This window comes from Notechis scutatus, chromosome 1 (genome assembly GCF_049901735.1).
Source record: "Notechis scutatus isolate UNSWTSFEM ecotype Mainland chromosome 1, rNotScu1.2, whole genome shotgun sequence".
Classification (NCBI taxonomy): domain Eukaryota; kingdom Metazoa; phylum Chordata; class Lepidosauria; order Squamata; family Elapidae; genus Notechis; species Notechis scutatus.
This window is the reverse complement of record NC_142009.1, coordinates 116274785-116290255: the sequence shown is the minus strand read 5'-3', so window position 1 is coordinate 116290255 and position 15471 is coordinate 116274785. Positions and strand designations below refer to the sequence as shown.

The 15471-nt window shown below is 41.6% G+C and overlaps 2 protein-coding genes across 2 annotated transcripts in view; one reads left to right on the top strand and one right to left on the bottom strand.

Annotated features, from left to right (window-relative positions):
• The window catches only part of SNAP91 (synaptosome associated protein 91), a 90537-nt gene extending 76108 nt beyond the window's left edge, over nucleotides 1-14429 (bottom strand). Inside the window, exons 1-2 of the mRNA XM_087944065.1 lie at nucleotides 13874-14429; nucleotides 12720-12879 (exon numbers count right to left, since the gene is read on the bottom strand). Coding sequence (XP_087800191.1) covers nucleotides 12720-12849 — 130 coding nt within the window. The 5' untranslated portion in view covers nucleotides 12850-12879; nucleotides 13874-14429. The remainder of the gene's footprint in view (nucleotides 1-12719; nucleotides 12880-13873) is intronic.
• The window catches only part of RIPPLY2 (ripply transcriptional repressor 2), a 44366-nt gene continuing 43293 nt past the window's right edge, over nucleotides 14399-15471 (top strand). The window contains exon 1 of the mRNA XM_087944054.1: nucleotides 14399-14630. Coding sequence (XP_087800180.1) covers nucleotides 14554-14630 — 77 coding nt within the window. The 5' untranslated portion in view covers nucleotides 14399-14553. The remainder of the gene's footprint in view (nucleotides 14631-15471) is intronic.

The window sequence follows — 15471 nt, the reverse complement described above, 5'->3', positions numbered from 1 at the left end:
ACATGTATAAATACAGCTCTGGGTTGCAGCGAAAACCAGAGGTGACTTTAACAGATTTTGATCGCTGTTACCTGTTGTTGTGGCGTGGGAGACGAATAAAAACTTCACTGAAGCTACACGAGTGAGTTGGTGGTATCTTATCGTTCACCCCCTCAATATCGGACAAACAGCTGGCAAATAGCACTTAGACTTATATACCACTTTATAGTGCTTTACCTCTCTAAGCAATTTACAGAGTCAGTATATTGCCTCCAACACCCTAGGTCCTCATTTTACCCACCTCAGAAGGATGGAAGGTTGAGTCAATCTTGAGCCTGAATGGGATTTGAACTGCCAAATTGCAGGCAGCCGATAGTCAGCAGAAGTGGCCTACAGTACTATCACTGCGCCACTGAGGCTCTATCAAAACATCATCAATACTGACAAAAACACCACTAATCAATTGTAAAAGGCAGCTTTATTTGGAATAGTTTATCTCCTGCGACAATAACTTTAACACCATCAGAAACAACACCTGCCTTTCTCAGGTCCTTGGGAAAGACTTAGCCGGTGGCTAAAAATGCCAAATCTTGTCTAATTGTTAATCATTAACAATAACATATCAAATAAATAAACCTAAATACCCCCCCAAAGTCAACATAAACCAGAATCAATTTCTTCACTAAATTCCAGTGTAAATTCCTACAAAACATTTTGCATGGTTTAAGAAACATCTTCCAGTTCCATGTCAAAAGCCATAGTTTTTGTGATTAGGATGCAGTATTGTAGGCAAACTCTGCCCACAGCCTCGAGTTCAAATCTGACTGGTCCTCAAGGTTGATTCAACCTTCCATCCTTCTGAAGTTGATAAAATAAAGACCCAGATTGTTGGGGGCAATATGCAAATAACGCTTCTTCATTGCAAACCACTCAGAGTGCTATAAAACGCTATGGGGTGGTATATAAGCCTAAATGCTATGGGAAGTGGATAGTTACTTAGGAATTATGAGCTGTCCCCTTAAGGGAAGGCATCATGGTAAATGTAGTTAAAGGTATCCTGGGAAATGTAGTCCAGGTCACGTGGCCACATCTGTAATCCCGATTGGTCACTAATTTGACCCTTGAGATGTTGGGGGAGTTTTCCTCACTTTTGCCTGAACTCCCTAACTCATGGCAGCTGCTTTCTATCGCTACGAGATGGGTTAGGAGATAGCCATCTTTTACTACAAGGCAGATATACAAAGGATTGGTCATTAAAGAAGAACTTCATCACAAACATAGGTTATGAGGATACCTGATGAACCAATAAATGTAATTTGTTATGGACATCTTGTTGAGTTATCTATCTGCATCTGTACAGCTTCAAATCCACCTCTGTGCAGAAGGCAGAAAACCTGGAGAAACAATACTAATAATAGGAGAAATGTCTACAAGAATCAGGAAGCAATCATAATACATCTACTATGCTATAGTACATAACATCTATTGACAATTTGCTTTTAAAGGACCCTACGAATTTTCAAGGTGTACTCCTTGATCATAAAAATATTATCTATTTCTTCTTTGGAGAATTCTTTTTACAGGCAATTCTTTTGACCATAGTAGTTAAAACTCCTGCTAAATATTAAACTGTATTTCATTTGCAGCCTCTACTTTCTTTTTAATTTCATTCAATAGCAATACATACCTCAGTCTTATAAACCACTATATACACAGACATATAGCCTTATATCACTGTTTTCTACAATTAAACATTTGTTACAGCTAAACCAATAAATTAGGCTTAGGAGGAGGAGAACAAGCCATGATATTAAACAATGGCCTTCAGTGATTCAATATGCTATCTCGACCTAATTTTCATATCCATTATTTCTAACTTGTCTGGCTTCATATGCTTCACCAAGTTTTTTAACCATGCTTTATAGGCAACCATACGGAATGCCTGATAATTCATTAAGCCACATAATTGCAGTTATATTTAGCAACCTGTCCAAACACAGGTGCATTGGACGTAGTGCAGTTAATTTAAAAATTTAAAGCACAACTTGTAACCAAGGCTTATTTGTGGCTCACCTGTTAAGCAAGGGCTTTAAATGTCATTTGAATGCATTCTAAGAACTAGTTAGTTCTTAGGGAGGGAGTGCCTTTGAAGTCAGTGTTGACCCCTAATGACTGCTTGGACTATTCCCTGTTTTCACAACAATAATGGGGAAGAACTGCACATCATGGGAAGCTAAAAAAACAAATAAATCACATGATAAGAGTATTACATGTACATTAGGGTAATGATAAATTATAGTAAATTGAGGCCTCATGGAAAGGAGAAAACTGCCAGTGTAAGGACACAGTGTAAAGCACAAAGCTATACAGCCCACTGCTTACCGAATACAATTATATAAACATCTGAACTAATTTCAACATTCCAAGGTGGCTCCACATCCATTTACTCTACTCAGGGTGTGCTACTGATACTCCACACCCATTTGCACTACTGAGAACACAGATAAACCTCCAGATGGCCTCAACAACTCTCTAAAAGAATGCAAATGACTAGCTGTCTGCAAGGAGTATAAATCTTCCATTTCCACCATCCAGTCAGAGTTGAAGCAGCTTCTCAGACAAGAAGTGAAATGTCTTCAAAGAAAAATCAGAAAGTCCAGTTGCTTCTTGAAAAAAGCACCTTTAGGACAACTATGACCTGGATGACTGAGAATCTCCATAGACATCTGAACCAATACGACAGATATTATTGGTAACTAAGCAAAACTGTAGAGTTCCACTTAGAACTCAAAAACCTGGCTCAGATGACAATACTACTCTATTCTGTGCTTAACCTTAGAATGTCATTTAAATAGGGTCCATGAAACTGAATACATCTGGCTTCTCCTTAGCTTATCTTGGCTTTGATTCTGAGTATCATTTATTCCTGGAGATGCATCTAATGAAGAGTTACCAAAAAATAATTTTACTTTTCCTGCTCCAGATAAAGTCCCTGGGACTAGCCAGTGAAGATATGGATTTGTATTTTTTCACAAATGAGATACAGGAAGTTATGACTGGCCAGCTACTTCAAAGTTAGCATGGATATTGACCATGGGGTTACAAACTTCCTCACAGTTAACATTTAAGGCACATAAGCTATGGGCAAAATTGTATTTTTAGTCTGTCTCCATTCTGAGGGAGGCTGAGCCTAGAAAGTTGGAAGTAAATTTTATATGGGTTAAGAGCTGGCTTGCAGTTTCATCATGAACATTTTGAAACATGTCAAAGTAAATCTCTTAGGCAAGCCCTACAAAGCAAAAGTTTTGTGTTGTCTGTCATTTTCCCCACCAAAAGAAAGTAAATTTACATCCTCGGCCCCAAAAGACATGCTGCTGAGCACTTCCAACCCTTGCTGCTATCTCCTGTGGCTTTACTAGCTGCAGAACAACTGATTTTGATTTAATAACATGGCCCTTTTCCCTTGCCAAGCAGTGCAAGCCTGCTCTTAGAGAATACTTAAATGACCATGGTTTGCAAATACAATCTTGTCAGATAATTTCTTGCTGGAAAGTGTTGCAAATACAAATTTACCAGTTTGCATTTTTATGGACAACAGATAACCAAGTCATCGTTGTCTAAAAAAATCAAAACAGTGGAAACAGACAGCTACCCTGAAATTACTTATTAGGAAGTTAGCCTCAATGAACCAAATGACAAAATAATCAAATGTTTATTTGGATGCAATTACTAGTCAGATCAATTAACCAAAGTTTGGAGAGATATGTATTGGACCAAACTCGTGTCAACATGGCATCGTCACATGACGTATCGGGACTTCCCCCCTTCACTAAACCTGGTGGGGGTGGGGCCAGTACATGACACATCTGGCCCGCACGCCGTGAGTTTGACATCCCTGTATTAGACTAACAGAATAAAAGCAATATTAATGATCAACCTAAGGATACCATGTAAAAAAATATAAAGCAATCTTTCCAACCTGTTTAAAAATGCAAAACGTCTTTCCTTTGAGCAAAAGAAAGTGTGGGCACAAACAAAAAATTGGGGAATCACTTCCAAAAATGGTGTACCACAACAAAGAAATGCTTCCTGAATATGCAGTGCAATTTAATGAAGGTACTTATAGAGGAATCTTTGCACAAGAATCTGGTCAGATATGCAGAGGAAATCTTCCATTAGATTCTGGTCCCAAGCTATCTCAGATTTTTAATGTATACACTAATATTTTGAGTTGGCTGCAGAAAAGGGCTTGGGGTGGGATTCTACCATTTCTGTCCGGCTTTGTAGAACCAGTAGCTCTGAAGAGCAGCAGACACAGAACCACTTCTGTGTCTGCTGCTGTTTTGGCCCACTCACCCGCCCTGGCTCTTACTTAACCTTTACTTTCTGCTTTTTCAACTTCAGCTGCTTTGCGCAACACAACTGCGGTTGAAAAAACAGGAAAAAAGTGCTTTTTCAAACGCTGCGCACCCGCACACAGTGCTACTCAGCTGTCCGGGCAGCACAGCTGATGACGTTTCATACCCGTGCACAGTGCGCAACAGGCGCATGTGCCTGCGCAGTGCGCATGCGTGCGCAAAACGTAAATCACCAAACCGGTAGTTACACCGGTCGGATCCCACCCCTGCTTGGAACCAAGCAGCTAATGAAGCACTAGAATCATCTAACCATGGCAGTTATTTTGGGTAACTGAAGCTATCTGCTCTTCTCATCGTAATAATGGATCCAGGAGCACTTCCATAAAATAGAATGAAATTCCATCCAGAAAAGGCTAAATACCACTCAACTAGAGAATGAACCACCCGCCATTTGTAATTCCTTCTCTGGATTGACTTTCAATTTATCAATTCGCATCCAGTCCATTATTCTACTCAGATATCGCCACCCACCACTTCATCTAAGTTAGATGATAAGGAGAAATGAAATTGGGTGGGCATCCTCATGGAACATTTTCACTTGTATTTCCAAATAAAGTTTACATACAACTATGGGAGAAAGTGAACCACAGGGCTTTCCAGGACTCAGTATAAATTGCCAAGAATATAAAGCAGTAAAGTTTTTGGTAATGGATGTTCAAGTAGAAATTGCATTACTATAAATAAAACTTTCTATACTCATTCCGAACAGTTGATCCAGACATATACCATGCTCAAGGTTACTGAAGATTTATGGGAGGCCCAAGTGAAACCTAATGGTTGCATTTCTCTTCTCTTTCAGCACCGTCACCCAAGTCTGACTAAATCATTTTTTACAAGAGTATTTAGAGTTTGTCACTAACCAGTCACCTAATAATCCTTCCTTAAGAAAAGGATGATAATAATTACTCTGATGTTGTCCTCCATTTCTGGGTCCAAAGACTTTTCAAGGATGTTCCAATGCTGTCTCTTTTCGGTATGGCAATACAATTGCATTTCAAAACAAGGAATAGATTCTCTTGGCTCCTATCAGCCATTTCATCCTTACTAAATTATAGCAAGCTAAAGGATGATATCATGCATGCAAGAGATAAAGTAAACTTATCTAAGGATATTTTCCAAAACTTTAAACCACAGGTGGTATTCAGCAGTTTCTGACCAGTTCTGGAGAACCGGTAGCAGAAATTTTGAGTAGTTCAGAGAACTGGCAAATACCACCTATGACTGGCCCCGCCTCCATCTATTCTCTGCCTCCCAAGTCCCAGCTGATTGGCTGGGTCTTCTTTTGTTGCCCTGCACAGGAGAATGGAGCTGGAAAGCAGGTTAGTAGGATGGGGTGGGAATAGGATTTTGCAGTAACCTTCTCCCAGGAGTGGGATGGGAATGGAGATTTTGCAGTATCCTTCCCCTGCCATGCCCACCAAGCCACACCCACCAAGCCAGGCCCACAGAACCAGTAGTAAAATATTTTGAATCCCACCACTGCTTTAAACCTCAAACGAATTCAAGCAGAGCAGACAATGAATATCTCCATTCTAATGGAATTCCATCAATAATGGTCAGGGATGGGATCAGGGTTGCCAGATTGCAGCTTGGCTCTGCGGCCAAACTCAAGTCAAAATACGGCCAAATTCGGCCAAATTATTTTCTCTCACGGCCAAATTTTTTTATGCAATATAACATGAGGATATATTGTTTTTTCTTTTTTTAACTGTTTTTAGGAGGGGGGGAAAGACTCATCGTCATGTGAGAATGCTCAGACATGAAATCTATCCGCCCGAAAATAAGTGTGTGTGTGGGATTTTAACAGAGGGAAGACGTAGGGAGAAGGCAAAAGCGACGGAAGATCCTTCAGGGGAAACTGAGGGGAAGACTCACCCTTGGTCCAGATGAGCCCCCTTCCCCACCCCTAAGGAAGCAGAGACAGCCAGCAAGGGCAGGCAAGCCCCACTTCGCAGACTCCGTCCGTCCTCGCTACCACCCACTCACCCAAAGCCACGAAGTCCCCCAATCACGCAGCCCAGAATTGCCCTCCCCTCAGGGGGCAGCAATGACGCCCGGCGTTTCCCGAGACAAGAAGCTCCACCGTGGCTCTAGGCTCGCGGGCTCAGAAAACAACGCGAGCCGAGGTGGCTTCGGCTCCGCTTGGCTTCGTTTCCTCAGCCCCAGCTGCTTTCAGTCCCCTCGGGAGGAGGAGGTGGTGGTGGTGGCAGCAAGGGCCAACCTCTGGGGCAGCCCAGAGACGCCTTCCACGTTTTAACCCTTGCTTGCCCGAAAGCAAGGACAGCCCAGTAACTCCGCTCGTAACCTGGAGGCCAGAGGAGGGAGGTGGAATGACACGCCTTATTTTCCACGTTGACTTTAAGCGCTGCCGACCGAGTGTTTCACAAATACCAGTGGGACCTCCGTCCACCACCACCCTTCCCTCTTTTGCCTCCTTCCTTCTGATCTTTCAGGTTTTCCCAGTATTTGTTCACAGCTGCGTTTTCTCTTCTGCCGTGCTAGGCGTTGAACGCGGGGATTTCTGATTCCCCTTACACGTGCATGGATATGCCGCGGGGCATTTTCTTCCAAATGCCCCACGGACAGAGAACACTGACTCATTCTTCCCCTTCGACATAACTCTCGCGACACTCCTGCTCACGTTGTTAAACGTGATGTGTTTTGGGCGCTGGTATTTCTTCGATCAGCAGAGCCGACAGGGTGGGAAGAAAGAAAGCGAACATTAGGAGAGGTTGCCTAACATCATGACTGACAAGCACCTGAAACCAATGAAAAAGAACAGCGAACGATGACGATCTGACAGTCATTTTCATGCGAATATATTGTACTGAAAACCGGTATTCGGCCAAAATTCCGATTTCATGGCCAAGCAGCTTTCGTACGGCCAAATTTCTGGCCAAATAAATTTGGCCGGAGACATCATTTTTTTCATGGCCAAGCAGATAGAAATATGGCCAGATTTCTCGAATTTGGCCGGAAAAATGGCCAGATGGCAACCCTGGATGGGATTCAAAAATTTTAACAACCAGTTCTGTGGGCGTGGCTTAGGTGGTGGGCATGGCTTGGTGGTCATGTGACTGGGTGGACATGGCCTGGTGGTCATGTTATTGGCTGGGTGTGGCCAACTCAATATCACTCACATCGAGGCACATATCTCCTCGCCTGGCCTCTCATGACTGTGGGGATGCTGCAACAGTCGTAAGTGTGAAAAATGGTCATAAGTCACTTTTTTCAGTGCCATTGTAACTTTGAATGGTCACTCCACACAAGCAAAGTACCAGCAAAGGAGGGGGAAAAAATTCCAGAGAAGTTCCTGAGACAGGAAATCTAGTCCTGCCAAGAATGTAATAAGGGTTAACAGAGAGGCAGTTTCTGTAAGCAACACCAGAATGTTTCCTTCCTGCCTTCCTTACAGGATTAGGCCAGTAATTTCTTTTAACAACCGGTTCTCCGAACTACTTAGAATGTTAACAACCGGTTCTAGTGAATAGGTGCGAACTGGTAGAATCCCACACCTGATAATGGTGTTAAATAGGAACAATTTTTAGCTTGAAGGATTTTGTAAATTATTACAGTTAACCATTGAGAATATGGCCAAGTCCCTTTCCGGAATAAATCATAATAAATATTTCAGTATATAAAAGAGCTCCACCAGATGACACTGCAAAATGCTGTGGAACTGAATCACTCTCATAACAGAGCAGACTTCACAAAGATATCTAATTCAGTTTTTCTTTTATGTGTCATCAATTGAACCCTGGCGTTTCAATAGGAATTCTATGAGAAATTAAGGAACAAAAAAAAGAAAAATTACCAAATGTGGGTTCCAAATTTTCTAAGATGTAGAAGAAAGGGCAGCGTTTGTAAACTGACACTCAGGACCTCCAACTCCTCAGGTAGTATGGATGAGCATTTGCATTCATGACAACTCATTGCTTTGCTGCTTGATCAGGGATTTGGGGAAAATATTCTCTTTTATAACTAAAAGATTAACTAAAAGATAAAACTTTTGAAACCACCTGCTCTAACTCATATTCACTCAGGTTCCGTAGCTGCATTCCTGTTGACTTTATTGCCAAGAACTTATCTTAACCTGTCAAGGAAAAAGATGCTGCTCAATTACCTGAGTAAATGTCATATTGAAATACTAGTCATACCAACTGGAAAATCCCACAGGACTCTAGCAGTGTATTTAAAACCATTAGAGTTGATTACTTTCAATGAAGCAGGTGCAGAGGTTCAAAATCTGAGGCGTCAGTGCCGCAGACAGACTTGATATTCTTGGAATGATGTCTAAAATATGTTATCAGATTAATATTTTTAATAAGGAATTCAACGTTATTCAATGTAGGACTGGTACAACCATATTAACCATATTTTATTTCAATTATGTGAAATGAGCATCTTTGTAGGCCCTTCAAAGAGTGCCTGTGGATAAGTATTTGGATAGTATTTATGGTATTTGCTCAAATACTATAGAAAAATCACACTGCATGTGCATATTGTCCCAGGTGTGACCTATATCCACACTGAGGAATGGGTTGCTATGCTGAATATATACTGTTAGAAACATGTTATCAGAATCTATTTGTGAAATTTCATTCAATACTAATCAAATGTGCTTTTCATTACATCTCCCGATATGTTAACAGTTCATATTTCAGATTATTAAAATGGCTCTACTCCTTGCCAGAATACAAACATAATCATCTGAAAATGTTTAATAATTGCCATACTGTAGTTTGAATCTACTGGTGAGATTTAATTACAAATGTTCGTGTTTTGAGTGCTAGCAATCATTCTACTAGTAATCAATCAAAAGCAGAGGGCAACCAAATTAAGATCACTTGTAAATAAATCTAAACAAGCAGTTCTTTGAAAATCATATTGTCACTGTATGCATATTATTAACATCTATACATACAATAATGGCAGATGTTTTGACTTGTTTCTTTTCACAGTAGTGCCAAACTTTCCCTTATAGCTAGGTTAACATTGTTATCTATTCTATGGCACCAAATAAGCCATTCATAAAACGCTAACCCCAATGGTTTAATTATTTTGTCTGCAAGTCTTAACTTCACAAAAGGGAACTAGTGCACTCTGGAAAATTTCTGCAAAAGTCCCAGAAGCTTTTACTGCATATTCATTTATTTTGCACTTATGCCTTCCCAAGTACCAGAATCTTACTACTACAGATAGTCCTTGACTTACAACAGTTCATTTAGTGACCATTCAAAGTTACAATGGCACTGAAAATGTAACTTTTGACCATTTTTCAGTTACGAACTTCGAAGCATTCCCGTGATCATGTGATCAAAATTCAGATGCTTGCAACTGCTTCATATTTATGACTGTTGCAGTGTCGCGGGGTCATGTGATCACCTTTTTCAACGTTCCGACAAACAAAGCCAATGGGGAAGCCAGATTGACTTAACAACTACATTACTAACCTATAAACTGCAGTGTTTAACTTAACAACTGTGGCATGAAAGGTTGTAAAATGGGGCAAAATGCACTTAACAAATGTCTCATTTAACAACAGAAATTTTGGGCTCAACCTCCATTGTAAGTTGAGGACTACCTGTATACGACAATTAAAAATTTTAGTATTATTTTCTGAGACACTTGAAACCAAAAAACCAGGACACATAAAAGGGGAAGTATTACCATACAGGTAAGCCTTGCTTCTGCTTATTTATTTTTAAAGATAAAATCTCAATTTTTTACTATCACTATATGTACACAGTATACATTTCTGTCATTTTACTCTTGCTTCTGTGCTTTATGGGTATACCATATTCAATCATCTTTACAGAAAGATCAGAGAGCAGCAATGGGATATTCAGATGCTAAAATGTAAAATTGGTCATTAATAGAAGAGCACCAAGTGATTCTGGCTGCACAAGTAGAAGACATCAATGTTACCCCACAAAGTAATTTCCTATGAACTTCAGTTAAAGAAAAAGAATTCAGAGCACCTCAAGCCTTTTCCTAATCCATCCTATACTTCACTACTGGTAAATATAATGCAAATAAGCTTTTCCATCAAGCTCTCCATGGTCGTAAAATGGGGCAAAACTCACTTAACAAATCTCACTTAGCAACAGAAATTTTAGACTCACTTGTGGTCATAAGTCAAGAACTACCCGTATCTATTGCAGTATTTTGCTCACTACCACAAAAATCACATGCTACCCCAATGACATTAGTACATTACTAAAACATTAGCATCTAATTTAGTATATTTTTGATTAAAATACCAAGTAGAAACAACAATGGACTGACAACAAACATTACTGAATTATCCTTTTATGAAATGACTGTTTTGATTATTAAATGAAGCATGTGGAGAATCAGAACCTCTATGCATGACTGCTTGGGATTATATAGATTATTAACTTAATATATTAAGTTACAACATATTAATTACCTTGCTATGGAAACATAGTAAGAAATAACAACTTCAGGGGTTGCTGCGAGTTCACTACCTTATAATTCTGTGACACCCCACCCCAAAAAAAGCTGCAATAAGATATGAAAAAACAGCACAACTTGTTGTTTTAGAACCTCCTGCCTTGAGTATGACCCGCAAAATCCCAATATATCATACAGTTGTGTAATTGTAATCTGTCATGTGAAATAAAAAGTATAAAATATAAAAGAAAATATAAAAGAAATAATTATAATAACAATTCAATTTCCAATCCATTTAAAATTTAAAGTTAAATCAGATTGAGATAACACACACATACTGGAGTGTAACTCTGGCCCAGCATTCAAGCACATTTTTTCCTATAAGGCCAGAAAGATTTTAAGGAAGTGTAAGCAGATTTCAGGCTTGACTAATTCAACAAACCATGTAATTTTTTTTCTTTTAGAATGAGTTCATACATCACATTAAGCCAAAAAGAAACGCCATCACATCCTCGTATAATTGGCAAACTGGAACACAAAACTCTACTCCTTCTTGAATAGTGCTGTTTGGGAGGGTGGCCATTTTGTTTCTTCTTCAAAGTGACAATGTGAACTGATAAAATATTTTACTCCACCGTGATTTGATTTCTTAACACTTATTTGTTTGGTGCGACCAGAAAAAAATAAATTTTCAATTAAAAGGAGCCCAGAATATGGGGCAGTACATATGGTTTTCTGTGACTTTCCACATGAGAAATATCCTATTTTGCAGAGAGTTGTTGGAAAAGGATAGCTTCTATATTTTCATAACAAATCTGCCACTGCCATGTATTGTCTGTAGACTTGTTCACCTTGAGATTATGGAAAGATTGACCATAAATGGACAAAAACATTATAAAAACTATACATGTGGCTGTATCTTCTCATTCCTACTAGTACTGGTTTAGCTCCACAACCTGCAAACACAAAATCATATATATAGCACTGACTGTCCATCAATGTTTAACTCAGGAGAAAAGAACCGGTGACCCAACAGATGAATATAAAACCTATGAATCATGGGTACAGATGGTAACAGCTGTAACTCAATAGTACCTAGAATGTTATAGATTGATGTCCACTCTTAACATAAAGTGATAACTCATTTTGATATATCATAGGATAGAAGATCAAGCTAAAATACCAGAAGGAATTAAAACTCACTACAAAATATAGTACATACATTTGGCATTCCTCATTTAACAATCACAATTGGGACCACGAATCTGATCATTAAGTGAAGTGGTTGCTTATTAAAATCATAACTGTGCTTACAATCTTACTTCAGCTTTCTTTGCTTTACAAACCTGCAAGGATTGGTCCTAAAATTATTTTTCATCATTCGAACAGCATACAGTCACTAAACAAGGCCCACCTGTATTGCCAATATAACCATGTCCAACAAAACATGCAACAGTTTGCTTTGATAACTGTTGAAGAACTGAGTTTTGGATTCTGAATAATGAAGATATCCATTTGAATTATGCCTTTTCTAGTTTAACACTCCTAATACACAATGAATCATTACAGAGATTACAATGATGAAGAACTATTCAATTCCACTATGTTCAAAATTCTATTTGAAAAGAATTTTACATTGCTAGTTAAGCCAAACACTAATTCTGGACTGAATTCAGCTAACCAAAGCAAGCATGGATATTTCACTGTTTTCCAGATTCACAAGATATCCTGCTATTCAAAATGAAGAAAATGGCCAAACTTAACTTCAAAACTTATGCAACAACAAATTCATTTTTCCAAGACGCCTCACATAAAGCTTCATCAAGACAGCAGATTGGTGTCTGAGGAGTATTGAATTGTATGCTTAAAAGTGACACATGACCATGCATATAAAAAGATGCTTACAATCCAGGTGTTTCTTCTTGGGGCCCATCACTTCATGTGTGGTTGCTTTGCAGACCGCTCTGGCTACAGCTGATCCTGTAACGCTGTACTGAGCAGCTGCGATGCGATCTGTCAGCGTCTGACCTGACATCTTCAACTAATTCTAGGACTGCTGCCACTTCTATAAAGAAGGGAGGGGTGGAAAACAATTGAGGGGAGGAGAAAAAGACAAGACAAGATATTTTGTCCATTAAAAGTAGATTCCCTGTAAAGCCTGACTCAGTTCACTCCTTCCCCAACCCCCATCTTTTCTGTTGTGTAACTGTTTGCACTGAAATGTGTGGCCACTGATGTTTTAGAGATGGGGGAATAAAGAGGAAATATGACTCAGGCGATTAAGACGTTAAGGTGTGTGTGTGGGGGGGGGGGGAGAGATTCCTTTTCCTTCTGTGAACTGCATCCCTTGATCAATATGATGGCGGTTACTGCAAACTACCACCTCCCTCTCCGTTATTTATGTTGGAGGGAGGGCACGAGAAAAGGCTCCCCCACCCACCCCGCGTCTCCAAAGCGCAGGCCTTCCCATCCGAGCCTCAAGAGGGCTCCCAGAATGAATTTAATAGCTCGTCTCCCATTCGGCCAAGGCCACTTATCCACCCCGGCTTCCTCTTGCAGCCGGTTTCCACTGCAGCACCGGTTCTCCCCCACCCCCCCGGTCGCCCTGCGTTTCCACTCCGCTGTCTGAGGAGAGATTATATCATTGCGCCATATTATGCCCTCTCGGAGCCTTTTTTCCTCCCCAGTCCACAGGGCAGCAGCTCCCTCCTCGAAGACGAGACAACCCGCAGGCCGCTCCATTCCCCAGAGCCCGGCCAACCCCACCCCGACATCACACACCCCAAAACCCCCATTCCTTCGGCTCTCTTCCCTTACCCAAATCCCTAGTTTTTCCTGCTCTGCAATGCAATCCCCCCCACACACACTACCAGCACTTCCAATGCGTAGGGAGCGACGATACCAGCCGCGTCTGGTTATCCGGGCACAGCGACACCCTCATTCCACATTCCCCCACCCCCACCCATGCTGAAGACTGCTAAACGCCGGCGAGGCCTTCCTTCTCCCCCGCCCGCCCGCCCCCCACTCCCGGGAACGCAGAGGAACCCAACGCGGCGAACCTGTCAACACGCTCCCCGTCCTCCCGGCGCGCGCCGCCGTGCCTCTTCCTCTCCCCTGCTTAGCTCCCGGGTCTCGAGAAAGGCCCCCGTCGCCGCCGATCCTCCCGCCGCAACCCTTCTTGCCCCCGCCCGGCTGGCAGCAGCTGCGCCGAGAATCCCTCCTCCTCCTCCTCCTCCTCCTCCTCTTCTCCCCCAGTTCGCACCGGGCGCTTTGCTCCAGCGCGCGGGAAGGCGCGCCTAGAGCGCACTTGGCCTCTCCCTCAGGTGCAAGGAGGCTGGCGAAGGGTGAGGGGGGATTGGCCGAGAGGAAGATGCGCTAAGGCTGCGGCGGCTCCGGCGGAGCGCAGCTTTTTCCACGCCCAAGAGCTGCCGCTATTTCTAGCTTAATCTCCGCTTGCTCGCCTGGCAGCCTAATCTCCGGCGAGCGCGGATACATGCGTTCCCCGGGGTGGCCCTTAGAGCAGGAATGGGCGAATGCCTGGCAGGCGTACGATACGCTAAAGCTTCTCCGCCTGGCAAGAACACACCTCTGTCTTTCCTCCCGGTTGACTCTTTCGTTCTTTCGTGGAACCTGGGGCTTTTTTTTTTTCTCCCACCCCCCTCCCCGCCGAATCAGGTGACCCGGAGCAGACGAACCGAATAGCCCTCCAGGGGCCGTAAAACCGGAGAAAGTCCCCCGTATGCCTAAAGGGGACGCCTGTCACCATCGGGATTTCCCCCCTTTGCTCGTCGGGGAAGGAACGAGGCGCTTAACCACGTGAGGGAACGACGTTTTTAAACCAGGTCTGAATGGGTTGCTCAGCAGAGACGGTCCTTCCTTCCCCGTTAACTTAGTTCTGCCCTTTGCTTGTTTTATTGCACCGGGAGTGTGCGTATCCTAGATCCTATTTCACGTGGTGGACGCGTGTAAAATAATCCGTGTTTTTAACTTTCTGTTGCAAAATGTGAAAGCCAATCTTGTTCCTCCGTTTTTCTGTTTCTGTTATGTTTCCTGAGCTTCAAGTTCTTTCGACGTTAATATAACAGTTGAATATTACTACTGGTGCAGCTTAGCAGATAACCAATAACGCCTTACGTCTAAATGTGATTGCTCGAAAATGCAGAGATAGTACCAAGTTTAGGGTGTGTAGTTCAAGACTGCGCTGTTAAATGTATCCATCGGCAGGTCTCTCATCAGGTCTCTCCGTTCTTCTGTGCCATGGTAATTCCAGCTATTGAAGCTGTTAATCAAACTGGGTGTTAGTTTTGCCGGACATCCTCTTTTACCTTCACCTTTCTTCACTTGTAGTCACACTGAAACTGTAAATGAATGTACAGGATTCTAGGTTCCCATAAGCCCTCAGAGTAAAATATGGCTAAAGAGTTTATGCTCCAGTGTACTCTGGAAATCCAGCCAAGTATATATAACTTACATGAAGTTTCTTAACAGTGATGCAAGTTACAAAAATACATTACTTTTGTTTTTAGAGTTCAAAATGATTTTGCTTCTGTGAGGGAGGTATGTAGGAAAGGTTGATTTTTCTAATTAATCATACTATTACTTAGACAGAAATCAGTATGATACTACTTGCATGGGTTTATTATCTTGGCCACTGTTT